Below are 25,227 nucleotides of genomic sequence, written 5' to 3'. Positions count from 1 at the left end.
CCACAAGAGTTTTTACGATCGCCCGTCAGCTAGCGCATGTCCACGAGTGGTTCACATTGGCAACTACTGTTAAGGTTTAATGTTGTCTAATAGTTACTATACGCTTTTTATTTCACTGTGGCGGAAAAGCGATCGTAACAATTCTTATGGGCCGTAAAACGACAAAAATCACGAGAAATGCAGAAACGAGTCGAACGAAAATCTTTGCGTCGCGCGTTGGCCACAACTGCGCGCCACGTGTTGTGTATCGAAGACGCGCGATAGATCGAAATCGATCGATTCTCGAAATTTGGAATCGATACGCGAGAGTTACAGAACGATCGATCAATCAATCGGTAAAGTAGCATTTTCATTCACCGAGTTGGTTCGTGACGATGGAGTTTCCGACCTCTGACAATGATTTTGATAGTGACTGATTACAATGGATGGTTCTATCATGATGTAATTTTTATTTACATTTATTTACTTATACGTTTGATATATTAACATTTCACAAGTTAGATACGTTTTATATTCAGTAGACGAAAATGTGAAAATGATTTGAATCTCTTTGTAAATGTGGAACTTGAAAAAAGTTTTCAAAGCCGGAGGACGGCGCGCGATAAGAGGTTGCGGCGAAAGAAATTTGTTTTCTCCGATGCGGAACAATAATGATACATTCTACTGTATCACATATACATCAGTAAAATACGAATCAGTCGAGATCGATACATGCGGCCTATATGATGTGTAGACGCGCTTGTGTCGCGACACGCATGTGCAAGAGGTAAATCCTGTCGGTAAGAATGTAAAGGTAGTTTTGCTATCGTCCACACTGACAGAATACGTACAGCTGTTATGGCTGTCACAAGTTTCACGGGAAAATATAAACACTCCAAGTAACTTCAAAAATGCATCGTATTCTTCGGTGTGACTCGTCATAATTATTGAACTGTGTTATAACTTTAATCACAAATTGAAGTTTCTATTTTTTTATGTAGAACGTTTTTTATCATAAGGTGACGATATAAATTTAAACACACACGCACACGCACACACACATAATTACAGTTTTTAAAATTATAATTGTTGAAAATTTTGCATATTTACATATACTTCCAGTTTGAAGTATGCTGATATGAAATATACATATTGTTTATGAATAGTGATGAATATATAACAAACTCGCAATTTTAATTATGTATCAAGTTGTGTGTCAACAAAAGTGTTTAATATTTTTTAGATAAATTTAATGTTTCCATGGATGCGTGATCAAATAGAGGCCTGGCATAACAGAAAGAGTGCAAGGACAGCTGATAAGCGGTCCTTGGGGCTTTCTTCTGTGAGCACAGGCAACTCTGAAAACAGAAACATGATTATGGATTTACCTTCCTCATCACCTGAAGGTTTTCCTATCAACATTATCAGGTTTTCCATTAATTTTTATGACTTGATTGATGTTATTCAAGAAGTAACTTTGTGTATATAAAATACAATAACAATATTTCTTATACACAGCATAGAGGGCAACATACTAGATGTTACAGTAAAACCAAATTTCACTATAGAAAATTTAAAAAAGATAGCAGTGATGCATTTCTACGGTCAAGAAGTGAATAAGTCTTCATCATGCTACAGCTTGGTTCATTCATCCAAATGTAGACGGCTTGTAGATTCAAATTATATAGATGACGAGGAAATCAATGAATATGGTAGTAATTGCTATGTAATTATATTTTATAATTTCAAATGCACCTGTTGTTAGCGCAATTTTTCTCAAGTTATATCATTTATTTATTTCTACACAGATGAATTATTATTAGTGGAAAATCGAGCGCAAATACAAGAAAATCTCTCAGATGAATCTCTCAAGGGTCCAAGTCGAGATGCAATAGCTAGAGCTACAAGTAATCTACCTAGTCGAAGTACATCCAAACCTATGCCACCCACGGAATGTCCTGCTGATGTAAATATACTGTTAAAGTTTTTCGTTATATTTTATGTTATTTTATGTAATCTACGCAAATCTTCGCACAGTTTCAGGATGAAATTCGTAAAATTTTAATAACTCTTTCACGAGCATCTGCAAGAATTTTAATGCACAGTCAGCATGCTGAAAATTTGTATGACGTCATTAAAGGCAGACTGGAAGATAAATACAGACTTACTCATGATCCAAAGCTCGTGAAAACTCTCATGGACATGGGTTATCCTCAAAAGAAAGTTGTCAAAGCACTTCGTCTGCGAAAGTAATTATCAGTGTCTATGAAGTAATATTTAAAATATTAAGTAAAAATTTTAATTTTCTACGATATTAATAATGACAATTTGATTATATGTAATAGAAGTATATTTCTATCTTAGATTGCGTATAATAGATGCTTTAGAATGGCTTATAGAACACCAGGACGATCCAGATGACCAAGATAGTGAAACGGATCTCACCATGGATACAACAACAGACGCAAGTGCCGCAGATCCCGGTTCCTCAAGTCCCAGAATAAAGTGGTTATACGACGAATGTGACGAACTGTTTTTGGATTCTGGTAATTCTCTCGCGTAGAACAGTGATATATACATATATATTTTATTCGAACCTTTGTTTAATCGTTGACATTTATCTTTCACGTGAAACTGAAGAGAATGCATTAACTTCAGGAAATCCGAAAGAAAAAAATCTAATATACATTGTAGAATTAATGCTGGAATGTTTCCGGCAGTACAAGAAAATGGAGTTCAAACCTAATAAAAAAGCGCTGTGGTCGCTCGTGGATATGGGTTTTGAGGAAAAAAAAGTTGTAGTAGCGTTGAAGATTACCGGAAACGATCAGGCTAATGCTGTGAGCAACATTTTATTATGTCCTGAAGAAAGAAATGTGTACTTTACAATTTCAAATTAATAATTTTTCCGACAGTGCGCCTGGTTGCTGGGTGAAAGGAGACGTAGCTTGCAAGATCTGGATGAGGGTCTCGATCCCGAGGGGCCAATTTATAAAGCGATTATGAGCAATCCTCTCATACAGCTTAGTCTTACCAATCCTAGAATGCTACTCGGTAAGATGTCAAGGAAAGTTGGAAAATTTGAAGAATATGAAAATTGCAAAGATTTTTGTGAATTTTTCAACTATTTTTCAGCTTGTTTATCGATGATAGATATTCCCGCAATAACAACAGTATGGGCCAGCGACCCGGAGATCTCGCCTGTTCTCAATCAGATAACCAAAACATATCACGCTGAGAAACACGCTCTCCATATGAATCGTTATAGTACCTCTATTTAGGACTACTCTGTGAAACTCGTTCGAGTCTCTGAAACATCATCGACACACATAGCGCGAAAGGTATAATTTTAAAAATAACTTTCGCGGAGAGAGAATAAGAGAGAGAAAGTTTTGTAAAATCGTAATAATTATATATAGTTTTGCTTATGTAGTAATAGATAACAAAGATGTATAATTTTGAAATTTTTGCTAGTCGACACAAGGAATATGACACACGCACGAAGGTGACGTTCCCAAGAAATATGCATTTCACAATACACTGTAATATCAATCACACACGTACACACGCAATGATCTCCATGTGAAATGCTAAAACTTGCTTTAGATCTTTGATATCTGTTAAGGCTTATTGAGAACAAAAGAAATATGCTTTGGTATATTTAAAAAAAAAAAAAAAATCCAGTTCTGTTATATCCACAATATAAATTCTGAAATGAAATAAAAGGTCTCACAAATTTTCATGTTAAATTTGCGTTACTTCTTCTGCGACTTTCAATCAGAAAGAAAGATCAAATGTGCATTTTAAAAAGTGTTTGTAATACATGTCAAATCAGCTATCCTTTTGTCAAAACAAATGTTCACCGAACAATAGTGAATTTTATTCCCTTTTCTCCAGGTTTTAAATTCCCGCTGCTCCTATACATCCGAGTGCTTCACAATCAATTGATCAATTTGGTCAATTCGAATGGAATTTATTGAGACAAAATCCGGACCTGATTGGTTACATATCAATTTCTTGCGCATATGTAGTTTAACTATGGACCTGCAAAATTAACGAGTTGCGCCAAACTAGAATATGAGTCAGCAATCACGTGATCAACTGCGTGCGTTTGCGCGCATGTGTGGGATTTGATTATAAATATTTTTTTATACAATTTACAAGAGATTGTAGACAAGAAAGATTTTTTTATACCATTCCTTTGCAATTAGTGTAAAGAATATAAAGAAGACGGATGAAAAAATCTTTTGATCTTTTGATCTCTGACATCGTTAAGCAACGGCGCATGCGGATTAGGGCGATCCGGAGCGCGTGGAGCGGGACAACCGACGAGTGAAATAAACGAGTCGCGCGTATTACATCGATCATCATGTAGACGCGCTCCGAAAGCGCTTGATCGCGAAGAGAAAAATTGACGGTTCATTTCTGGGGTGTATTTTGTGCACGATAATCAGCGATAATTAATTCATCGACGGCAAACTCTACGTTGAATTGCAATAATATGACAGAGCGCGTAAAACAGTTTCTTTAGAAAAAAACGACATAAGTTTCAACAATTCAGTCGGAATACTCTTACGCGATTAAAATACTTTTACGTTTCACACGATGATAAAAACTCCAATTAATAATTTAGTATAAAATAGAGAGACGAACTCTTGTGTGCATGTGTGTTGCGCGTTGGCGAGATCGCGAGAAATAAATAATAACAAAGAAGAATTTTAAAGGACAAGAAGTATTTTTTTGCAGGTAAATTGCATTGACATATTCTTCTTGTGAGTATACATGTATAACCAGCATATGTTTATTTTTGCAAAAAGCATAAGTAAATAAATAATGAAATGTTCGAAACATTTGATTTAAAAATTTAGAAAAATAAGAAAATTAATAAAACGATATTATAAGTATTTGCCAATAGTGCCTATTGAATTTTAATGGTAACACGTAAAAATATGTTAGTTTACATATAATTAAATTGCATTCAAAACATTTATATATTAAAATAAAACTCAATTTTAACATTATCTTAAAATAATATTTTTTTTTTTTATTTTGATTTAACACAATTTCTTTATTTATATTTTACAGATTAAAAAATATTATTTGTTATTTATCAATAATTTAAAAACAAATAGAATGATTGGACCATCAGAGACAGCTGGTAAGACCACTGAGAATCAGTGTTGTCTCTCTTCCAAGAGGAAGATCTTTGATGAACTGGACATTGATAGCTATTGTGAGGAAATTCCTCAGACAAATCATAAACGTTGTCTTCAAGAACTTGACAGGCCAGTAGAGCTGGTCACCACATCAAATGAAATTATTACCAATGCAACAGCTCTTTTCTCACCAATGTCTGGTCAGGAAGTTTTTGAGGAACCAGTGACACGCCTGGAAGTACTATTGGTGGATGGTACTAACTGTACCTGGACAACTGTATCAGAGTTGGAACAACAGCAGAATCTTGATGTACTTGTTACCTCATCTTCTTCCTCATTATCATCACCATCGGTTACTTCCTCTGGATGTACCGATCATTATACTACAGAAACTTATATTGTGGAGGAAGCCAAACATCAATCGTCTAAAAATTACTGGGAACCAGTTGCTGCGCCTACATTATTATTCACTAATTCCAATATGCAACAATACAAAAACCATACATCAAACAATTATCAGCAACAACAGCAGCAGCAGCAGCAGCAGCAATTTGAGGATCAAGAGAACGGCAACTTGTCGTGGCTGTTGGACTTTAAACTGGATTCATTTATCGAAGCCGCAGACAGACCTACTATGGGATCAGTGATGACAAAAGACAATCATTGTGGTGAGAACAAAGTACACAGAGGATGAAATAGATGTTCTTGTGAATGTTAAAAGCAAAATATTATTGTTCTTGGATAATTGCAACATTTCTAGGTAACAAAAACAAACCGAACGGGCGTTTAAATAATTCCAATGGAAAAGAAGTTCGAAGAGGACAACACGGCAATCATGAAAATTTGTCGATGTACAAACATGACGCGAATCAGGCTACGTATCACATCAACGAAATCAATACTGGGAATCTCTCGTCTTCGCGATCAAACGGATTGAAGAAACCTCCTTTTACTTACACCGAATTGATAGAGCACGCTTTGCAGGAAAGAGGCGAGCTCACCGTTTCTGCGATATATCAATGGATTTCGTAAGTTTTTTTTTTTTTTAAATTACTTCAATATATTTTGAAGCTTTGATTTGTGTGTGTGTGTGTGCTCTTTGTTGCAACAACTTAGGAACATTTTTTGGCACCTCTCTTTCCCTCTTTCTCTTCACCAAATAGTTTATATTAATTAAAAATTTGTAATCTCGCGCGTAAATATTTCCTCGCCTTCTCTCTATTTTCTCTCCGCATATATGCATACAAAAAGTTTTGCTTTCGAGGAAATGCGTGAAATTCTTTCTAATTTGAAATTCTTTTTCTTCTTATTCTTTCTTATTTGTGTATCGGACAAAGAAAAGTTTTTTTTCCACGAATTTAAACGAACACGGATCGCCTGGTTGAGGGAAGGTAGGAAGGTAGGAGCGTAGGTTGCTCCTGGATGGTACTCAATGGTACCACTGCCCCCATTGCTTGGCACCACCTGGTACTAACTCCTCACCCTTCGACTATTCTTCGCGTTGCAGCCCGCAACACGAATACGCGCAATTTACTGCTCCTGTGCTTTCACCTGTTCGATCGCTCGCTACCCGAGCTCCTTGGAAAAAGCACATATAGACTATCCAAGTCGCTCGAATAATTGAATTACAAGAAAAGCATATATCGGATTTTTTTCCAATCGACGGTTTTCCAAACTATTCAAAGATTTCTTTAGGATTGATAATAAATTAAATTCCGATCCTCTTCTTTCTCCAATTTCTTTCAAAAAGAAAAAAAATAGTAATTTCGAAGATCTCGAACGACATCGAGAATTTCTTTTCTCTCGAGAATGATATCGAGAATTGATATGGCAAGAATTTGGATACGTGCGTGCAACGTAAGGACTTGGAGGATCTTCGTTAAAATGTAAATAAGCGTGCGACAACATCGCACACAATCATCGGAATCGTCAGAGCGAATAAACGTGCCGTTTAGCGCTTCACGTACCCTTCGCTCCTATTCTGTCTCAAAATTGTGTGGGGAAATTAATCGCAATAGGTCCGTAACCGACCGTGACATCGGCTGTGAGCAGGTGAAGGAAATTAGTTACGTAGGGATCATATAAATTGTGCCAGAGTGCATTTTTACATGTAATATCCCTGATTTTGCTTTTTCTTTGATTCGTTTTTTTGTTTTCGCAAAAAAACTACTTTCTAATATCGTATACGATATTTATTTTTTTAAATTACACAAAAAAATAGATTTTGTTTTAAGCAAAAATAATGTAGGTTCCATATCTGATACTAAATATAAAGCGCATTTCTTTTCTATTTTTCAAGAGAGCATTTTCCTTATTATAAGAGCAACGACGATCGTTGGAAGAATTCTGTTCGGCACAATCTGTCAATAAATCCGCACTTTCGAAAAGGATCGAAAGCACCTCACGGTGCCGGCCATCTCTGGGCGATCGCGAACCGCAGCGATTGCAGACCTCGTCCGCTCGACGTTAACGTTCTGACGGCCACCGCGCGACAAGTCGCGCAAAACGTTCCCGACGAATCGCGGAGCAATGAGAATGTCGTCTGGTAAAGTTTCAAAGTTTCTTCAAGACTCGCGTAAAAAAAAAAAAAAAAACGTCTCAATATTATTTAAACGAGCTTTGTTGCAGCGAAAGTATGGCTGAGGTGGAGATTGCGACGGCGAGCATCGCGCAGCCAAATTACGAGGACAACGACATTCCTAACGATAACATTTCTAACGATATCACTTCTGTGACACTCGAGGATTCCGCTGAGCAAATACTCAATGGAGTGAAACGCGAGGTGGAGGTGCAATATCTGGTTCCCATGGCGGTGACTGACGCCGATCACGAGATGAATCAACAGAACCATGAGATCGCACAAGAAACGGAACTTCAATGTTTCTTCAAGGAAACCGGTAAAAATATCAAAAAAAATAATAATAATAAGAAGAAATAAAACAAATATGAGGGCGAATAATTCGATATAATTCCTAGATTTCCTGCATACGGTGTCCAAAGAAGACGTTGCCGTGGAATGCGGGCTGAGCGAGGAATACGTGGTTACGGATCTGAATCCGAACGCTTTGGGATTAAATCTGGTCGATCCCGATATCATCGAGCCGGAAAATCTCTTTGGCGAGGAGTTGAGTTTTCAGTTTTACGAATTGACATCGTCGCAGTTGCAATCCGCTTGACACACGGAAGGCAACAAGATACATTTTGTCGTGATCGATGAGATTCAAATACAGAACGCGCGGCCGCGCACCAACGACGATGACGATCCGCGTTCAATCTGCGATGATGTTGCCGAGAAAAAAGTTTCGGAGCGAAAAAATCCACAAATAAAATTACCTGTCAATGGCGGTCAAGATAATGAGGCGACAATGAGAAGCTGATCTCGTTCGAATCGTTTTATCGAGAAACTTTTGTGACGACGATAAGAACATTTGATTATTTTATAGCGACACGATCGCTAACAGACAGAATAGTCAAATCGATTAATGACAGAAGTCAGTCGATTAATTGATAAAAAAAAAGCTTTTCGGGTAAGTAATGAATCAAGCGTGATGTGTAAGAAAAGAAACTTGCGCATGTCTTTTATGAATTTGATACGCGGCAATATTGATAACTGATTGTGCTAATTACTACAAAAAAAAAAAAAAAAAAAAACTTTAGCATGGTTAAAACGAAGCTTCCGAGATCAACAATGTAATCGCATATTTGTCCAACATGTGCCTGGTTATGTGTCTTAAACGAATGTCATTTATCAAATATTAATTTAGAATTTCTTCTAGTCTTTTGTGAAACAAGAGTGAATGTATAGGTATGTGTATGTAACGTTTTTTGTATTAGTAAAGAGAAAGTACAATATATATTTACTATTACGCGTGCAATTCGTCCCTGACACTTTCATATCGCGTGTACGAATAAAACACGAACATGTTCGTTGGGAAGTTTTGGCATTGATACACGGCTTCCATACAACAATACGAAACAGTGTGGAGCTTGATTTGAATATTTTTTTTAATCACAGTCAATTTTATTTCGTAAAAATCAACTATGGAATTATTAAATTTGGTTACAGAGTTTAAACAATTTTGTTTATTTTTTGTAACTTAAAAATGTTATACTTTTACAGATTATGTTGAATCTTTTGTCGAATCTGTTGCTTGTTGTTGTTTGTTGTTCTCAAATTTCACTGGGGTTGAATCGATTACTTTGTTTGCGAACTTTTCCATTCTCGCCTTTTTCTTGGCTTCCTTCTTTTTCTTTTTCTCTTCTTTCTCCTTCTTTGCCAGCATCTCTTTGAATCTCTCATCGTTAGGCGAAATTTTGAAACCAAAGTGCTTTCTGACTTCTTCTATTAGACGTTCCTTATCCTGCTTTGCAGCCTCCAGCTGAGCTTCTTTTTTTGCAATTTTTTCTTCAAACTTGGCTGTCCACTGTTTCATTTTTCCCAACCTTTCCTCTATTTCCTCCTCCCTACAAACGCCATGATCGTACATAAATATCATTGTTATTGTACTATAAATCATCAATGATAACACTAAACAAGTAACAGAAGAAACCAATCAACATGTACCTTTTTCTGATCTCTTCAGCCTTTATCTGTTTTTCCTCTTCCAGTTTCTTCCATCTTTCCTGAAGAGACAGCGGAAAAGCAACTCTCTCGTATTCTTTAGCATCTTCGATCTCTTCAGGCTTGGGCCAGGCAAATCCAATCGGTTCGTCATTACCTTTCAATCCGTATCTACCCAGCATACGTCTCTTATACCTCACCGTGTTATGATACCACTCCAAAGGCGAGTCGTAAGGACGCTCATCCATCAGCATGTTTCGGTGTTGCGAATTTAATCGGGATTTGTTTCGCTTCCTGTTAATCTCCGCTTGTATCTCTGGATCGTCGTCTATCGACGAGTACACGGGCTGTTCTTCGGCAGCAGTTATGTCAACAATCTCATCTTTTTTTTCTGTCGACTCCGTGGTGCTTAATCTCTTAACGAGGATACCTTGAAGTCGCGCATTCCGACGAACAATGACATCGTAGATCACTCTTAAACTCATCGCGCAACTTTTCTATTTCGAATGACGCCTGATATCGGTTCAGAGAGTCAATTTAAATTTTAAAGGCACTTGAACCTTACCACACATCAGTCGACCAGTCTTTAAGGTTAGAAGAGAACACTGAGAGCCAGCCATTGGTTTACCATTAGCAGTTATTTGACATGAGTACGTAGTTGCCAATGTGTTCCACCGTGGACATAGCGCTGGCAAACACTTCTTTCGGAGTGTGTACGATAATCCTGTGGCAGCACTAGACCGGAGGATAACGTCAGTGACTGAAGCGTACTGCTTCACATACACACATATACACATACATATACACACACAGCACTCGAAGAATGACATTTAAAACTTATAACTGAGGACAGGACGGAAACAAACAGACTACACGGGAAGGTAATACATAGTGACAGCGTGTGTTATATGGTTTAAGCAAGTAGACAACAACGTCGAGAGAAAGCAGTTTCGACGAAAACATCAGCGATGGATCTCAACAACGATCTGGACCAACACTTGCTACACCAGTTCAGTTGTCTGGGCACCACAGACAAAGATGATCTGGTGAAGCAGCTGCAGAAGCTGCTCGCTGGTAGCCATCTGAATGAAGCCACCGCCGAATTCTTCCTGGACATGAACAATTGGTAGGTTTGTTTCAGTTTCTCCGAGTCGTCTCGTTGTCGTACAATTTTTCCATACATATATAACCTATTATCGTCGTGTTCACCCCCTTCACCCCGCGAAGAGATAACGTTTTTTCTTTTTGTACTTTTAATTTTTTCCTCAATCTGATAATAGTCGCATGGAATAAATATCATCTCGGCGATCTGAAGAAACTGTGATTTGCGATAAAATAAATTTTTTATTTATTATAAGTACACTGGTTTTTAAACAACACATAACCTGGGAACTTGGGACCTGCACAGACCTGTACAAACAAGCGATGTCTTGTTCCCTAATGGAATTTAAAAACTGACATGATTACTGCACTGTCAAACTTTAAGTAATTTGATTTAAGACAATAGTTTTATTTTTTATTCTTTAATAAAAATTCTTTTAAAAAATATCTTTGTTTTTAATATTTGTGTGCAGAATTTGTTTCTCAGTCAGTATTTAATAAAAAATTGCTTGTATAAAATGTATATGGTTATATACATTTTAATTACATTTGACAATATTGTCCTTGAGTTTGTATTTCTTGTTATTTGCACAGAAAAAAAAAACAAAACTAGTATCTTATATAACTCCCTGTCACTCAGAACCATAAAAATAAGAAATCTTTAGTCTTTAAAAATTTTAAATTGTATTGCAATAGAATTTCTCTTTTTCCACAGGAATTTACAAGCAGCAATTTGCAGCTATATAGATTTTGAGTCACCTAAAAGTTTTTGTATGACATTAGTATGTGATAGTACAATTGGTGGGGGAGAAGCTGTGACACCTAACACAAACTTTTTGAAGTCATGGCGTGTGCAGAACAGTGGCACAGAAGCTTGGCCAAAAGGAGTTTTTTTGCAATTGGTTAGTGGTACATTTATGGGTCGATCACAAATACCAGTGCCACCACTGGCTCCCAAAGAAACTACAGAATTAAGTGTAACATTGATAAGTCCATCTGAGAATGGTGTTTATCAAAGTAAATGGAGAATGGCAGTTGAATCTACCCAGCAAGGTGAAGACAATTCTCCAGTCTACTTTGGTGGTAAGTCAGCTATTAACATTGAAAATCGACAGCATTTGTCAGAATAAGCAAAAAACCTTTTTTTTTTTCTTACAGATGTTATCTGGGTGATCATAACTGTGAGTGAAAGCGGCACATTGGCAGTTACTCAACAATTACATCGGTTAAGTACACAGTCTAATGATGTACAGATGTGCTAGCCTTTGACGTACAAAAATTTTCAGTAATAAAAGGTTACAGAAATTTTGCATTATTTGTTTATGTTGTCTCTTGGATCAGATATTATTTCTAAATTGGATCAGATATTATTTCTAAATTGTGCAAAAAAAATGTTTTTCTTTTTACAATGGAGTTTGCATCGCTCCTGCACCTCATAGCAAGATTGCAATGGGATAAACCTGGCCACTTGTGTATTGATCAGAAAAAAAAAAAAAAAAAAAAACGATGTAAGCTTTGATTTTTAAAATGTATTTTGGAAAATATATCTTCAATAAAATTTTATTCGAATCTTTTTTTCTATAGAAAAAAAATTACACAATGCAGAAATCATTTTTACTTTTGATGTTTGTTTCTCTATTTTTTGGCCGAAAACTTTACATAAAAATATTGAATTTGCATACGTACATACGCATTTTCTACGGATCATATTTATTGTTAGTCATGTATCATACTTAGGAAGTGATTGTACAAGGCCTTTTCGTAATCGTCCAAATTTATCGATAACATTGCGCGTAATACTTTTACTGAAATAACATTTATATGTATGATGTAAAAGAGCAAAAGGATAAAAGTGCGATAAGTTTATCGACCTACGTTTGACGAGTACGTTTTCTTTCATTCTAAAGTGTAAAATACCTGTAAGTTTTCCGACAGAACTTTCAAATAATCGTATGCGTGTGTGTGAGCATATATTTCATACATATATACATATATACACAGTTTTATATATATATGAAATATATGAAATATATATGTGAGAGATACTTAGATTTATATATATATATATATATTAAGAAAAATTTTATTATATATAGGTATTAAGGAAATTTTTATTAGAATGTAATGTCTAAAGTATACACAAAATATAGTTACAAAATAGTAGAATTTATTAAATATATGTATTCGAATCACATTTTTAACGACTCAAAAAAACAAAAAAAAAAAAAAGATCAAGAATACAAAGAATACGCTAAATTTTCATATTAGTTTTAAGTTGAAAGAGGATATATTAATAATTGAAGCGATATATAGACACTATGACATTTAATGATCTAAATACCCGAAATTACAGGAATAATTACTTTATGAAAATTCTATTACAGCTCGTATATTGAATTCTATTACAGCTTACATTTAATTAAGTACGTCAAAATAGGGGAAATCCTCCATCATATTATCTCATAATTCGCATTCATATATTACAGAAGTAACCATGTGAATTGTATTATTTTAGTTATGCTCGCACAGATTTTTTTTTTTTTCGAAGGGAACGACAATAGTCGTGATAACATAAAAAAAGTACAAGGTGCAGCTTATAATTAAAATTGTAAAGAGTAGAACTCAAACCGCCATTTTCATGTAGATTTTGGGGTACGGTTTATAATCAGTCAATTCGAAATCTTCGACAACAAAATCGTCAATATCTTTAACATCTCTCAGTATCTTTAATTTAGGAAATTCTCGCGGTTCACGTTCTATCTGTTCCTTGAGAGCATTTATATGTTTAACATAGACGTGACAGTCTCCCATTGTATGTACAAATTCTCCTGGCTGAAAATAAAAAGAAGTAAAAAACAAAGATTGGGATTTAATCTCTCAAACTGTAGTGTCTCGAACTCTCACCTTCAAACCGGTGACATGAGCGATCATGTAAATCAGCAAGGAATATGACGCTATGTTAAACGGTACTCCTAGACCCATATCGGCGCTTCTTTGATAAAGTAACGCGGACAGTTCCCCATTGCTCACGTAAAACTGAACGAAACAATGACAGGGTGGCAATGCCATCTTCGGAATGTCTATTGGGTTCCAAGCGGTCATTATTATACGCCTGTCGTTTGGAGAATGTTTAATTTTGTGAATAACTTCTTTCAGTTGATCTATTCCTGAAAACAATATGTATGTCTTGTGAGTTCTACAACAAGACAAATTTATTCTATATTATTTAAAGAACGCAATTTTATGAAATAAAGTACCTTGTCCCGTGTAATCTGTGTGCATGTCCTTGTACTCGGCACCAAAATGTCTCCACTGAAAACCATAAATAGGTCCGAGATCGCCCTCTTTCCTATCGGTAAAGCCATAAGAATCCAAGAAGTCCCGTGAACCATTCTCATCCCAAATATGAACATTTTTGGCTGCCAGTTCTTTAGAATTTGTTGAGCCTTTGATAAACCAAAGTAACTCTTCAACTACTGCTCGCCAAAATATTCTTTTAGTTGTCAATAATGGAAAAACATCTGAACAGAAACAGTTTTCTTATTAGCAAAAATCTCTTGTACAAAAGAAGAAGGAAAACATCACAACTTGTTAGAAACTTTATGTCAGAATAATTTTACAGAAGAGTAAAAGAGTAGCAGAGAAAACTGCACATAGATCAAGCAATTGTCTATAGAAATCATTGTTACACATGCACAAAAAGATGTTATTTAATCAAAAATTAAACTTCTTAGTGCAGACACACACAGAAATCTTAGAGATACTATATACAGAGAATATAAAATTTATAAAAAAAGATAAATAAAAAAGAAAGAAACATATAAAAAAATACAAAACAATATTTTTACCGTTTCGCAGTTCGAATCGCATTTGTTCGCCAAAAGTTGAAAGCGTATCAATTCCGGTACGATTGCTCTTCTGCGTTCCGCTTTTGATGATTTTCTCGATGAGTCGTAAATATTGATATTCTCCATGTTCTTTGATTGTTTGATCTTTTTTGTCCGTTTCATGATTGTTTTGAATCGTGTTTTCTGACGATTCTATACCGTTATTCGCCATAATTTTCTTTTTTTTATGGATAAATTATATCAGAAAATTGTTCAGAAAAGATTAACTTAACTTTTGTTTGTTTATACACCGGTTGTTTACGCTGGTTTTGACATTCGTATTTCTACGCGTTGACACACACGACAATAAACGCGGGAAAACTGTGCGGAGCATGGCGGAGCCACGTGACCGTTTTTAACTGTGATTTTTTTAAAGTTTAAAAACCAAGAGACAAACTTTAAAAAAAATATATAAATATTGCATGAAATTCACTGTTTTCTTACATCTCGTTTACTGCCGGAAAGATGCCTGAGAGCGATCAATCTGAATCGGATTATATTTCCAGTTTTTAGTTCGAATCTTTGCTAAATCCGAGTATTTTTAGCGAAAACTTGAACCACGAGAATTTTAAACCTCTTCCGCGAAGCTCCTGTCACTTTCTGCGATCCTGGTATGAAAGTTGAATTTATCCACTGGAATTTATCGATGAACATTACCGGCGGGGGGTTTAGTGCCACTTACTTCGACTTATCGTTTCCTGATACCGCTACGTTATCGGCCGAGAATATACCGGCGGGAATTTAGTGCCACTTACTTCAACTTATACTTTCCTAATACCTCTAACTTACCGGCCGAGTCGGCTAGCTCCTGGTAAAGCTCCTGCCACTTTCTGTGATCCTGGTAATGCATTTGAAATTTAGCCCGTAGCGGCCGACTTTCTCGGCCGCTACGCGCTTCACCCGTCGGTGAAAAATGCTTGCATCTTTCACATTAATTGTAAAAAATGAATGAAATTTTGCATGCAAATATCTTAGAGGTTTTATTGCAAAATTAGAATAACAAAATTTCAAAAGTAATAAAAATGCAAATGTTATTAAATAGTTGCGACAAACATTGAGCATCTCGAAAATGATACACCTTGTCTTCTTGACATCGTGATTCAAATCAATTTAGCCGCGCGCTAATTAATTAGTTTCTAGTAATTTTCCAGATCACGTGACATTGTTAATCTTCATTTTGCAAGCACCGCTTGCACTTTATTTTTGTTTTTCTTTTCTTGCCAAAGCGCGAACACGTATGCGCGTCTTCTTTCGAGTGCAAACAGTGCAATAGAAACGGGATGGACCTTTTTGCCTCCTGCTAACCTCCTGCCGAAAAACACCCGCTCCGTTCTGTTGGCGGCGCAACACCAAGGTTACGGCAGGTACGTTTTCTGGTACTTGCGCGTTTGCAAGCTCGTGACCGAGCGTGACACGATCCGTAAAGCATTAACCCAAAGGTGATCCGCATGACCGTTGCTTGGAGTTGGTGTTTCTTTTTTGCATTTTTGCTCAGGTGACTCATAACTTTTCCGCGAAAGATCCGACGATTGTCACACCGCCGTTGACACGCGCCAGTGTGTGTCCTGTGATCGTTTCGGTACGTAGAGCCGCCGAATATTCCTGGCGAATAATTCCCAGTAGAAGGAATGACCGCCACGAGCGGCATAGCCGGCAGCAGTCCGCTGCCCAAATGGCAAATCGCCCTGGTGGTCGGGGCACCGGTCGCCCTAGGTCTCGGATACATGTACTACAGGAACAAGCACGGCAACGTGACAGGATCCGACAAGTCGAATCGCAACAAATTTGTCAGAAGCAACGCGACGACCAAAGAAAACGACACGCCCGCTGATAAACAGATCTCGATAGATGGTGATTGTCCGTCTAAAGTGCCTTGTCCTGAGCCAGAGGTTAAGATTGCAATATCTTGCGCGACATACATATATATTAGAGTTAGTGCAAAATTCATTTGTCATGTAAACACGTCGTTTTTTTCTTTAGTCTCCTTTACAAAAGGCTCAAAACTACAAGAATAAAGGAAACGAACACTTCAAAGTAGGGAGATATGAAAAAGCTATAGAACAATATAATAAAGCAATTGAGGTTTGCCCGATGGAGGATGCACAGGATCTAGCAACTTTTTATCAAAATAGAGCAGCTGCATATGATCAATTGGTAATGTAATTGTGCAATAATGACTTTAGTTTAGATGTTGGTTTTTTTAAATATTTATTTCACAGCAGTATATCACTCCACTTTGTGTTAAGCCTGATAATTATAATTGCAGAAAGAATACACCGCTGTTAAGGAAGATTGTTCAAAAGCACTAGAATTAAATCCTAAATATGTTAAGGCTTTGTTGCGCAGAGCACGTACTTTGGAAGAATTGAAAGACTTAGAAGCTGCCTTAGAAGATATCACTGCTGCGTGTCTTTTTGAAGGATTTAACAATCCGTCAAATCTAGCGATGGCGGATAGAATTTTGGATAAACTCGGTGAGTTGTACTGCGAGAGAACTCGAACAGTATAAACAAAAAATATCATTTTTAACAATTAAACAATATTAACTTTTGATGTGAATTTTCAGGTAAACAACATGCTGAGGAACATATGGCAAAAAAGAAATTTGTAACACCAAGTAAATACATCATTAAGGCTTACATTATATCTTTCCCTAGCGATCCGGTATTTACTAGACTTCAACATTCAGAAAATACCCCTGAGTAAGTATTGACTGTATGAAGTTGCATGTTACGTTGGTCTTTGTACTAACACTCGTCACATTTTGATTGCCAGATTTTTAAAAAAATTACTGGACGCGTTGAGAGACGAAGACTATGACAATATAATACCCATTTGTACAGAAATTATCGAAAGTCCCGATTTTAACACGTTACCTACGTCTAAACTGGAAGTGTTACTTTTGAGAGGCACATTTTACGTTCTCGTGGGTAAGCGCGACGCTGCCCTGGAAGATTTCACGAGGATATTGAATAGCGAGGATGCGTCTGACAATGTGAAAGTGAACGCATTGATAAAGAAGGCGACCTTGCACATGCAATTCGACACTCCCGAAATGAGTTTTAATGATTTTAGCCAAGCTATTAATATTGATCCGAATTGCGCTGAAATCTATCATCACAGAGGACAGGTACGTTCGCAAAGAGGCGAACACAATTTTGTTTTTGCGTCGAACGAAGTAATCAAGTAACAACAAATAATATATAAATATTTTTTTTTAATACAGATGAGTATGCTCATGAACAAAATAGACGACGCTAAGAGCGACTTTAAGAATGCGCTTCGTCTAAATCCCGACTACGGTGTGGCCTTTGTGCAGAAGTGTTACACGGATTATCGTTACGCGATCGCCAACAGGGATGGAGAATTGCTCGATGCAGCTATGAAACAATTTCGATCGGGTTTCGAAAAGTTTCCGGATATCGCTGAATGTTACATGCTGTATGCTGAGGTACGTACAGAGCAGTTAGGAACATGCGTGTTGCCGATTCTACAAGAATCGTAAACTTATTTTTTTAACATAACTTCAGATGATGACCGAAACTCAGCAGTACGATCAGGCAGATATATATTTTGCTAAAGCATTAGAGAAGGATCCAAAAAATGCGACTTTCTACGTGCACAGAGGCTTGTTGCAGTTGCAACTGAACGGCAATATCAACAAAGCCGTGGAATACATACAGAAAGCGATAGAAGTGGATAAGAAATGCGAGCTCGCGTACGAGTCACTGGGAAGTATTGAAGTGCAAAGGTACGCGTCTTTCAATTATGTTCAAAAGTTTGTAATTGAATTTAAAACTAACTGGTTTTGGTCACGCGCAACTTTTATATACGATAAAATCTATTTTCGTGAATATTTTCTCACAGAGGAAACATAGAAGAAGCAATAAGGTTGTTCGAGAAGGCTTTGGACTTGTGTCGCACGCCAGTCGAGCTCACGCATGTGTATAGCTTGAGAGACGCCGCAAAAATGCAGCTGAAAATAAGAAGCAGAATTGGTGCGGATGGCATTCCGTCGGCAGATTTTCAAAATTCATGTTCTAAACTATCGAAAAATTAATAAAACGAGAAACAAGTACGCACTGTTACCAAATCTGAGAAAATCAAATTGTTCTGTTGCATTCAACCTTGACGTAGAAATATCGAGGAATATCGTTGAGACCGGTAGTACAAGTAGTTTGTTCTACGTTACTTCAAGAAAGACTGTACGGAGTTCATATATATATATATATACACATATATATATATAACTTTTTCTTTATTTCCGCCTATGTTTTTTGTTGATCTCCGTGTTAAGCAAAACCGAAATGGTGATATATAAAATATGTTAGTTACCGAATAACGTATATCGAAGTTTTGAAGGGCACTTGTTAATCGAATAACTCTTTTTCGTCAGTCTGTTTTGAGTTTTATTTTTTTTTTTTTTTTTTTTTTTTTTAAATATACATTTATGAGATTTTTATGTGTGTACTTACACCACCTGCGCTGATATTGAACTTCGTGACACATATTCTGACTTTTCTCAAATAGTATCAAGTATAAAATTAATTTATATGTTCCTAGAAAAAATAAACGAATATATNATATATGAGATTTTTATGTGTGTGCTTACACCACCCGCGCGGATATTGAACTTCGTGACACATATTCTGACTTTTCTCAAATAGTATCAAGTATAAAATTAATTTATATGTTCCTAGAAAAAATAAACGAATATATTGTGCAAACGATGCAATGGCTTACGAATGGAAAATACACATGAGAGAGAAATTATCTTTTCTATTATTTTATATATATATATATATAAAATAGAGTTCACATATACATCAACAATTTTTAATCTTGTTATATACAAAAAAAACTGTTTACGCAATATAAAACTTGTATATGAAAAGCGGTTTTATCTTTATTTGTTTGATCCTTGATGTGGAAGATAACAATAACGTTACAATAAAGAAATATAAACGCGAAACAACCTCTCACACACGCGCATACGCACATACATACACACACTGCTGTTTTTAAGCGTGTGTACACACCAGTTAATATTTTATACACAAGAGAGAGAAAAAACGCGGAAGTTTTACAAATCTTGCGTTTTTTTTTTTCAATCTAAATATCATAAAATATGGAAGCCAGAGGATATCTAATTGCAAATGCCATTATACTGCTAACAATCTGAAAAAAAAAAAAATAAATATTCAATTTATTTCATACATTTTTATATTAGAGAAAAAAAAATGTGTCTATGTACCTGAATTATCAGTAAAATCGTTGTGAGTGTCGGCTCTCTCAACGGGCCGGCGTTGATCAGTACGAAATTGATTAAGGTCAAATTATTGCAAGTGACAATGCCTTCCGCATCTTCTTCTAACTTTATCAATTTCAACACATTGAACATCCGCAACAACAATCGTCCTAACAAAAAAACAAAATTCTGCAACCTTGTACGTGTGAATACCATCCACTTGTTTTCTCCTACTGTAGACTAGTCTAAAGTGTCCTACCGATTACACTGAGTTCCGACTTGTGAAACACAGTTACACTAGGCTCCAATTGATCAGTGATCTTATTGTACTTTGGTAATCTGTGCCTGGGGCACGGCACGAAGTGAAAGAGCTGCGGTGTGCTGTATAAAAAATTGATTATTTGCGGTATAAAGAATAGCAGCATCGTTTTGCTGAAGTGGCCTATGATGCCGACCACGGCAAACGTCATTCCCGACAGGTAGCAAAATGTGTCGCCTACAAACACCTGCGACGGGTACCTTGAAACAAAATTTAAATAATTTACAAACAATTCCATTGATCTTAAAATATCCGCAAATAGCAAACGGAGCATCAGATTGTACAGCAAAATTGTTATTGAAATATTTTTGAGTTTTCTAAATCTGTAATATTTCTACATTTATTGTTATTGCATATATTTTGTTATTATCAGCGCGTGTGTCATAGTGTGCACGTAGCTTTTCTGTACAAATACGAGGAGTCTTTTTTTTATACACGGCTGAAATATAAACAAAGGGTCAATGCGCCGCTCCTATGAGACTGCGCGCCATTGTTCCTAGAGACTACAAGCGAGGACTTCCGACCACCATGATGACTACAAGCACGTGAGTATGTGTCACATGAGACATTTGATTAATATTCATCGCGTGAAACGTCAAAAAGCCATTCTCGTCGCGTTTACAACAACCGGTAGTCCGGGAATACGCAGTCAATTCTCGTGATCGATATCATGTCGATCCCGACCCAGTCGGGCAGACCCAGTTCGTTTTTTCGCGAAACGAACGATTACTCTCATGCCTCACACAAAGAGAATAACATATAGTTAATGAGATGCTGCCTCTTCCAAGACGCGTGCGCCTTGCGAATAGTCACGATCATGCCTGCTCGGGCGAGAGTGTGTGTTCGTTGAAACGACCGAACCACCGGCTGGCCCGATGCGGCACTCGGGCGTGGTTTTTCACGTCGTCGTGTTGCGGCTGCAGCTGCTCAGCCCAGAAAAAAAAAGACTTCCATCTCTCCCGAGACTCGAAGGAGTTCAACGGCCCGTGACTATTCAAGTACTACTGCGAAACGCGCGGCGCGTCGCGCTTTACAGTCACCCTCCGCAATCGCATGTGGTCGTCTCCATTTCAAATTGCTTCGCGTTTAGAGAGGGAAAGATCGGCGAGACGCAAGATCAGAAACAAATTAAATTAAACAGCTTGGCGGTGTGACATCATCGCACGACGATGATGAGACATCACCGCCGACCTCGCGCATTGTGAGCAACGCTTTATCAATGTGATCAACTCGTCGTAGGATTGGTGTCGATGACATGCGTGCGGGGCGTAGCTGCCGGGACATTTAACTCGCACGAAACGGAATTGAATCTCTCGACGGCGAGAATCGTGAGACTGACAGATCACGCGACTTGCCCGCAATGCGGTAAATTAATAATAATTAATTAAAACGCTGTTTGTTAATTTTCAGAAGAAAAAGTTTCACGAGAGATATAGTGGAAAATATCAGCTCGATGAGGAAATGAGATCAACGAATTTTTTCAAGCAACACAGAAATGCATGAAGGCCTACATATGCGAATTGAGAAAAAAGTCGACTTCCGATAAAAATGTAAGTTTGTTCCTGATGTTGTTGTTGCACGCAAACGGTGCGTACCGCACCATAACTGATTGAAATAAATGTTGTCGATTTTTTCGTTTCACAGATGACGTCCCTGAGACAATCTTAACGAAAAAAAATGATGTCTCCGATAGCTAGTGAAAGTTTTTTTCAGAGACTGATGAGAAATTAGACTATTCGGGTGTAGGGATTGATGTGCCATGCAGGTCCGTCTAGATGGGAAGCTGGCGTTGCTTTATACCTTATTGGTCTTGCAAGTTCTGATTGTTATGGTATATGTTGCCACAACACCGCCGACCGAGCTAACCGCATCGTCGACACGTGCGACCGTCAGTTTTGTCAAGTTTGAGCCGTCACAGGTAGGATCCTCCAAGAAAAGTTCACTTCTGAATTTTAATCGATCCGAAATTATTTCAAGCGAATAAAACAAAATTATGATTTTATTTTTCACAAAAGGAACTGCAAACGAGTCATCATGGAAGAATTCACAAGAAGTCGCCGATTTATCAGACAATCAGCGGAGAGGTAGCGTTAAAAGATGTGAAGACTTATCGACTGTTCGAAACGTACAACCGCACCGCGTGCTGGAAGTTCGGAGTGGACGAGCACAAGATGAGAAGCAACGAGCATCTGGAGAGATGTATCTGCAATCAAGGATGGCACGGCCTCGACTGCGGACAGCCGGAGGTCGTGTGGCGAGCGATCATGGCGTCAAAACAGAACATCAGTCTGAAACGGCGTAAAAGCGCCAGACGCGTCATTCACACCTTCTTCCTGAACGAGTATAACTCGGCGATCGTCGAGGTGATAGTTGAGGAGCTTTACGACGTCGTGGATCTTTTCGTAATCTGCGACTTCAGCAACGCGGAGGACAATTTTCGACACAAACTGTCGAAAGGATTGCTGCAGAAGGAGCAGAAAAAGATCTTGTACGTCAACGTGGCAACGAAATCGCGAAAACCGCTGAGAGCGGTGTCCAAGTACATCTGGGACAGAATCAGAAATATAGTGCAAAATCTGCGAGACGACGATATCTACGTGACAACCGGTCCGGAGCAGATACTGAATCTCCGAGCGCTAATGTTCCTCAAGATGTACGACGGTTGGCCTCAGCCTATCGGTTTTAGATTAAGATGGTCGGTCTACGGTTTTTTCTGGCAACACCCGTTGAAGACGATGATCACGCTCGGCGCGTACACCGTCGGATATATTCGCAACGCCTATCAATCCAATTCGCTGATGCTGCGGCAACAGCTGGACGGGGACGCCAGTGAGAGAGATATCTTAGGACTGGTCATAGGAGATTTAAATCATTACGGCGGGTGGTACTGCTATCTGTGCCAAGCGCCCGCGAATATCATCGTGAGTCTTCGCAACAAGGTCCAGTCTAAGGAGATTTACATCGAGAAGTCCATCGACGTGCCGTTCGTCGAGGATCTGATTGGGAGCGGCGTGTGGCTGGACGGTAAGACTGCTCTTCTTCGAGTCTCGAAATCGAGGGATTTTTACTTCGCCCCCGAAACGATTCTCAACAACACGTGGAAGTACGACTGGCTGGTGGAGAACTTCTACGCTAAACTAGATTACTACTAACGTACTTGCGCACCTGACTGTGATACTAACTTATACTCAATACTCAACACTAGCGTATTATTATACTGGATTTATATAACACTCTAAGATATTTACGTTGACGAAATATAAACGTTAAATGGTTTATAGACTCATCACGTGCTTTTTCTTGGGAATTTAATAGCCCTCCTTCTTGTTTACAAAAATATTCTTTTATATTTGGCTTTGTAAAAAAAAAAAAAAAACCTACGCAATACTCACCAGTTGTACTTAAACAACGCGAGAGAGGTAGCGATGTACGGCAGCATGAAGTATATCGAAAATTGATGCGCTTTCCACTGACTGCCGGTAAGTTCTATGACGTTGAAAACGAGAATGCTCGAGGCGATGATCAAACTCTGTCCGACTTCCAGACCGTTTATACCGGCTAGTATATTAATAGCGTTTGTACAGAACACAGCCACCATTCCCATATAGATGTAGTAAAATATCCACAGATCCAGGGTGAAGCCGAACCACGGTCTCAACGGTTTTGGTATGATTATTATTGTGGAATTGAAGTTAACGTAGTAAACCATCAGTAGCGGCAACGACGCTATGGTGGGTAGGAACAATTTGTGTCGCCAGCGAAGATCCAAAACGTCGTCCGCAAACCCCAAGAGCAGCATGCAACATATTGATAGCAACGCGGCCAAAAATTCTACAAACTGCAAGAAAGAGTCTGTACACGTTATGATTTTTTATTTACGCACGTGCGTGTGTGTTGTTCGCAGTTAGATCTAATTTTGCGTAAAACTATTTCTTTGTTTTTAGATCGGGGAGTTACACCACCCCAGTTACACTATCCCAAGAGATATATTGCTTGAATTTTATAGTTTATTTTTAGTCAATCCAAAAAATTTGTAAAGGAAGAACAATTTTAAACGCAGGACAATTGTTTTTCGTAAAAATGTTTAAAGAGACACTGTGCCTACCTTGTTGTGCGGAAAGTTTTCGTTTTTAAATATGTAATCTGTGAACGGCACGGGTATAAACAGAAACATTGTTATGAGGAACACGCATCCCGTAACAACGCCAATTGCCTCCGGGCTGGAAGAACAAGTCACAGATATATACCTATCGCGTCATCAGACGTGTATGTGTGCGCGAAAATTCGCGCAATAAAAAAAAAAAATAATAACCATTCAAATATAGTGTCAAAATTCAAAATACTCGTTTCACACTCACATCTTGTCGCTGCGTCTCTTGCTCATGTCGATGCCGTACAGGTTAGCTTTGACGAACATGGATTTTATTCGCGGAATCAAGTGAACGGTCAGACAGCACGCGCTCACGGACATCGCCACGTTAACGCATATTGGAAACAACAATTTCCACGTCTCGTTCTCCACATCCATCTTAAAACTTGGCGCGCGTATAACCGGCAGTGTGTGTTTTTAATTCGGCACTACACGGCACTCACGTGTCATTCAACACACAGACCCGCGGGAAATGTCAATAATACCGCTCGTTACATCACACACGGTGCGCGAAAACATTTGTTTACGACGTCAACACGTGATTAACATTCTTAGGCCGTATCAGTAATTTATCTTTGCGTCGGTTGATGACAACAAGTATCCGAAGTGGAGTATCGACCGACGCAACCGTCGATCTATCGAATCGACGGAAATTTATCACGTGACTCGAGAAATCTCGAGGATGCAAATTTCCGGTTATTTTTAAATATACTTTTGACCGCACGTAAAACAAAATTTGATTTAAAAAATGTAAAATTTTCACAAAGAAAACCTCAAAGTTCTCCAACTCACGATTTAAAAGTCTGACAAGTCTTGCAAGGATACT

General features: G+C 37.7%; 8 protein-coding genes across 19 annotated transcripts; 5 read left to right on the top strand and 3 right to left on the bottom strand.

Annotated features, from left to right (window-relative positions):
- The first annotated feature begins 446 nt into the window (after window positions 1–446).
- Window positions 447–4,672, top strand: LOC109856887 (ubiquitin-associated domain-containing protein 1). 7 transcript variants are annotated; one of them, XR_002250432.1, is made up of 10 exons: window positions 815–998; window positions 1,223–1,407; window positions 1,498–1,691; window positions 1,788–1,945; window positions 2,017–2,228; window positions 2,344–2,525; window positions 2,620–2,819; window positions 2,895–3,033; window positions 3,115–3,320; window positions 3,877–4,672. XR_002250432.1 is itself a non-coding variant. In XM_020432609.1 (9 exons), the coding sequence occupies exons 2-9, from the start codon at window positions 1,232–1,234 to the stop codon at window positions 3,258–3,260; spliced, it is 1,407 nt and encodes a 468-aa protein (XP_020288198.1). In that variant the 5' UTR covers window positions 447–766; window positions 1,223–1,231; the 3' UTR covers window positions 3,261–3,837. The 7 variants fall into 7 exon arrangements, 5 of the variants coding, with proteins under 5 accessions (XP_020288198.1, XP_020288197.1, XP_020288200.1 ...); XR_002250431.1 differs by lacking the exon at window positions 3,877–4,672 and adding an exon at window positions 3,454–3,836; XM_020432609.1 differs by lacking the exons at window positions 815–998; window positions 3,877–4,672 and adding an exon at window positions 447–766 and having other exon boundaries at window positions 3,115–3,837.
- An 18-nt stretch (window positions 4,673–4,690) lies between these two features.
- On the top strand, window positions 4,691–8,991 carry LOC109856886 (defective pharyngeal development protein 4-like). 2 transcript variants are annotated; one of them, XM_020432606.1, is made up of 6 exons: window positions 4,691–4,725; window positions 5,112–5,803; window positions 5,896–6,163; window positions 7,435–7,680; window positions 7,764–8,032; window positions 8,112–8,991. In XM_020432606.1, exons 2-6 carry the CDS (start codon window positions 5,113–5,115, stop codon window positions 8,309–8,311), a joined length of 1,674 nt encoding a protein of 557 aa, XP_020288195.1. In that variant the 5' UTR covers window positions 4,691–4,725; window position 5,112; the 3' UTR covers window positions 8,312–8,991. The 2 variants fall into 2 exon arrangements, with proteins under 2 accessions (XP_020288195.1, XP_020288194.1); XM_020432605.1 differs by having other exon boundaries at window positions 4,702–4,725; window positions 5,065–5,803.
- A 171-nt stretch (window positions 8,992–9,162) lies between these two features.
- Window positions 9,163–10,317, bottom strand: LOC109856906 (growth arrest and DNA damage-inducible proteins-interacting protein 1). The gene is made up of 2 exons (XM_020432652.1): window positions 9,700–10,317; window positions 9,163–9,599 (listed from the first exon to the last, which is right to left on the bottom strand). Exons 1-2 carry the CDS (start codon window positions 10,179–10,181, stop codon window positions 9,257–9,259), a joined length of 825 nt encoding a protein of 274 aa, XP_020288241.1. The 5' UTR covers window positions 10,182–10,317; the 3' UTR covers window positions 9,163–9,256.
- A 142-nt stretch (window positions 10,318–10,459) lies between these two features.
- Window positions 10,460–12,678, top strand: LOC109856907 (uncharacterized protein C6orf106 homolog). The gene is made up of 3 exons (XM_020432653.1): window positions 10,460–10,822; window positions 11,513–11,880; window positions 11,956–12,678. Exons 1-3 carry the CDS (start codon window positions 10,665–10,667, stop codon window positions 12,057–12,059), a joined length of 630 nt encoding a protein of 209 aa, XP_020288242.1. The 5' UTR covers window positions 10,460–10,664; the 3' UTR covers window positions 12,060–12,678.
- Window positions 12,679–13,064: 386 nt separating this feature from the next.
- LOC109856879 (thymidylate synthase) lies at window positions 13,065–15,239 on the bottom strand. Its single transcript, XM_020432594.1, has 4 exons — window positions 14,646–15,239; window positions 14,055–14,318; window positions 13,702–13,964; window positions 13,065–13,629 (listed from the first exon to the last, which is right to left on the bottom strand). Exons 1-4 carry the CDS (start codon window positions 14,854–14,856, stop codon window positions 13,420–13,422), a joined length of 948 nt encoding a protein of 315 aa, XP_020288183.1. The 5' UTR covers window positions 14,857–15,239; the 3' UTR covers window positions 13,065–13,419.
- A 631-nt stretch (window positions 15,240–15,870) lies between these two features.
- Window positions 15,871–18,760, top strand: LOC109856869 (mitochondrial import receptor subunit TOM70). Of its 2 annotated transcripts, XM_020432581.1 has the most exons (9): window positions 15,871–16,048; window positions 16,180–16,573; window positions 16,665–16,838; window positions 16,951–17,158; window positions 17,251–17,386; window positions 17,460–17,814; window positions 17,911–18,135; window positions 18,215–18,435; window positions 18,552–18,760. In XM_020432581.1, exons 2-9 carry the CDS (start codon window positions 16,313–16,315, stop codon window positions 18,742–18,744), a joined length of 1,773 nt encoding a protein of 590 aa, XP_020288170.1. In that variant the 5' UTR covers window positions 15,871–16,048; window positions 16,180–16,312; the 3' UTR covers window positions 18,745–18,760. The 2 variants fall into 2 exon arrangements, with proteins under 2 accessions (XP_020288170.1, XP_020288167.1); XM_020432578.1 differs by having other exon boundaries at window positions 15,871–16,573.
- An 810-nt stretch (window positions 18,761–19,570) lies between these two features.
- On the bottom strand, window positions 19,571–25,150 carry LOC109856919 (UDP-N-acetylglucosamine--dolichyl-phosphate N-acetylglucosaminephosphotransferase). The gene is made up of 6 exons (XM_020432689.1): window positions 24,610–25,150; window positions 24,357–24,471; window positions 23,644–24,089; window positions 20,192–20,451; window positions 19,939–20,102; window positions 19,571–19,862 (listed from the first exon to the last, which is right to left on the bottom strand). The coding sequence occupies exons 1-6, from the start codon at window positions 24,777–24,779 to the stop codon at window positions 19,797–19,799; spliced, it is 1,221 nt and encodes a 406-aa protein (XP_020288278.1). The 5' UTR covers window positions 24,780–25,150; the 3' UTR covers window positions 19,571–19,796.
- On the top strand, window positions 20,458–23,537 carry LOC109856918 (beta-1,4-mannosyl-glycoprotein 4-beta-N-acetylglucosaminyltransferase). 4 transcript variants are annotated; one of them, XM_020432688.1, is made up of 4 exons: window positions 20,458–20,796; window positions 21,662–21,801; window positions 21,896–22,169; window positions 22,267–23,537. In XM_020432688.1, the coding sequence occupies exons 3-4, from the start codon at window positions 22,011–22,013 to the stop codon at window positions 23,401–23,403; spliced, it is 1,296 nt and encodes a 431-aa protein (XP_020288277.1). In that variant the 5' UTR covers window positions 20,458–20,796; window positions 21,662–21,801; window positions 21,896–22,010; the 3' UTR covers window positions 23,404–23,537. The 4 variants fall into 4 exon arrangements, with proteins under 4 accessions (XP_020288277.1, XP_020288276.1, XP_020288275.1 ...); XM_020432687.1 differs by having other exon boundaries at window positions 20,458–20,800; XM_020432686.1 differs by having other exon boundaries at window positions 20,458–21,249.
- Window positions 25,151–25,227: the final 77 nt, after the last annotated feature.

Source organism: Pseudomyrmex gracilis, unplaced genomic scaffold, assembly GCF_002006095.1.
Source record: "Pseudomyrmex gracilis isolate BER0280 unplaced genomic scaffold, ASM200609v1 scaffold_137, whole genome shotgun sequence".
NCBI classification, from domain to species: domain Eukaryota; kingdom Metazoa; phylum Arthropoda; class Insecta; order Hymenoptera; family Formicidae; genus Pseudomyrmex; species Pseudomyrmex gracilis.
Note: the sequence above shows the minus strand (reverse complement) of the source record. Positions and strands in the feature narration are given on the sequence as shown.

What these genes read in the sequence shown, in the direction of transcription:
- LOC109856906 (XM_020432652.1), bottom strand. Translation starts at nt 10,181, where the DNA reads ATGAGTTTAAGAGTGATCTACGATGTCATTGTTCGTCGGAATGCGCGA. An exon ending in GCTGAAGAGATCAGAAAAAG is followed by an intron (nt 9,600 to 9,699) that starts GTACATGTTGAT and finishes TGGCGTTTGTAG; the next exon opens with GGAGGAGGAAATAGAGGAAA.
- LOC109856919 (XM_020432689.1), bottom strand. Translation starts at nt 24,779, where the DNA reads ATGGATGTGGAGAACGAGACGTGGAAATTGTTGTTTCCAATATGCGTT. An exon ending in AAAACTTTCCGCACAACAAG is followed by an intron (nt 24,090 to 24,356) that starts GTAGGCACAGTG and finishes TCTTTCTTGCAG; the next exon opens with TTTGTAGAATTTTTGGCCGC. An exon ending in GTCGGAACTCAGTGTAATCG is followed by an intron (nt 20,103 to 20,191) that starts GTAGGACACTTT and finishes TTTTTTTGTTAG; the next exon opens with GACGATTGTTGTTGCGGATG.
- LOC109856869 (XM_020432581.1), top strand. Translation starts at nt 16,313, where the DNA reads ATGACCGCCACGAGCGGCATAGCCGGCAGCAGTCCGCTGCCCAAATGG. An exon ending in TGCCTTGTCCTGAGCCAGAG is followed by an intron (nt 16,574 to 16,664) that starts GTTAAGATTGCA and finishes TTTTTTCTTTAG; the next exon opens with TCTCCTTTACAAAAGGCTCA. An exon ending in CAGCTGCATATGATCAATTG is followed by an intron (nt 16,839 to 16,950) that starts GTAATGTAATTG and finishes TTATAATTGCAG; the next exon opens with AAAGAATACACCGCTGTTAA.
- LOC109856918 (XM_020432688.1), top strand. Translation starts at nt 22,011, where the DNA reads ATGCAGGTCCGTCTAGATGGGAAGCTGGCGTTGCTTTATACCTTATTG. An exon ending in TCAAGTTTGAGCCGTCACAG is followed by an intron (nt 22,170 to 22,266) that starts GTAGGATCCTCC and finishes TTTTCACAAAAG; the next exon opens with GAACTGCAAACGAGTCATCA.
- LOC109856907 (XM_020432653.1), top strand. Translation starts at nt 10,665, where the DNA reads ATGGATCTCAACAACGATCTGGACCAACACTTGCTACACCAGTTCAGT. An exon ending in TTCCTGGACATGAACAATTG is followed by an intron (nt 10,823 to 11,512) that starts GTAGGTTTGTTT and finishes CTTTTTCCACAG; the next exon opens with GAATTTACAAGCAGCAATTT. An exon ending in TTCTCCAGTCTACTTTGGTG is followed by an intron (nt 11,881 to 11,955) that starts GTAAGTCAGCTA and finishes TTTTTCTTACAG; the next exon opens with ATGTTATCTGGGTGATCATA.
- LOC109856879 (XM_020432594.1), bottom strand. Translation starts at nt 14,856, where the DNA reads ATGGCGAATAACGGTATAGAATCGTCAGAAAACACGATTCAAAACAAT. An exon ending in GCGATTCGAACTGCGAAACG is followed by an intron (nt 14,319 to 14,645) that starts GTAAAAATATTG and finishes GTTTCTGTTCAG; the next exon opens with ATGTTTTTCCATTATTGACA. An exon ending in CTCATGTCACCGGTTTGAAG is followed by an intron (nt 13,630 to 13,701) that starts GTGAGAGTTCGA and finishes TTTTATTTTCAG; the next exon opens with CCAGGAGAATTTGTACATAC.
- LOC109856887 (XM_020432609.1), top strand. Translation starts at nt 1,232, where the DNA reads ATGTTTCCATGGATGCGTGATCAAATAGAGGCCTGGCATAACAGAAAG. An exon ending in TTTCCTATCAACATTATCAG is followed by an intron (nt 1,408 to 1,497) that starts GTTTTCCATTAA and finishes TCTTATACACAG; the next exon opens with CATAGAGGGCAACATACTAG. An exon ending in CAATCCTAGAATGCTACTCG is followed by an intron (nt 3,034 to 3,114) that starts GTAAGATGTCAA and finishes ACTATTTTTCAG; the next exon opens with CTTGTTTATCGATGATAGAT.
- LOC109856886 (XM_020432606.1), top strand. Translation starts at nt 5,113, where the DNA reads ATGATTGGACCATCAGAGACAGCTGGTAAGACCACTGAGAATCAGTGT. An exon ending in GACAAAAGACAATCATTGTG is followed by an intron (nt 5,804 to 5,895) that starts GTGAGAACAAAG and finishes CAACATTTCTAG; the next exon opens with GTAACAAAAACAAACCGAAC. An exon ending in GCGATATATCAATGGATTTC is followed by an intron (nt 6,164 to 7,434) that starts GTAAGTTTTTTT and finishes CTATTTTTCAAG; the next exon opens with AGAGCATTTTCCTTATTATA.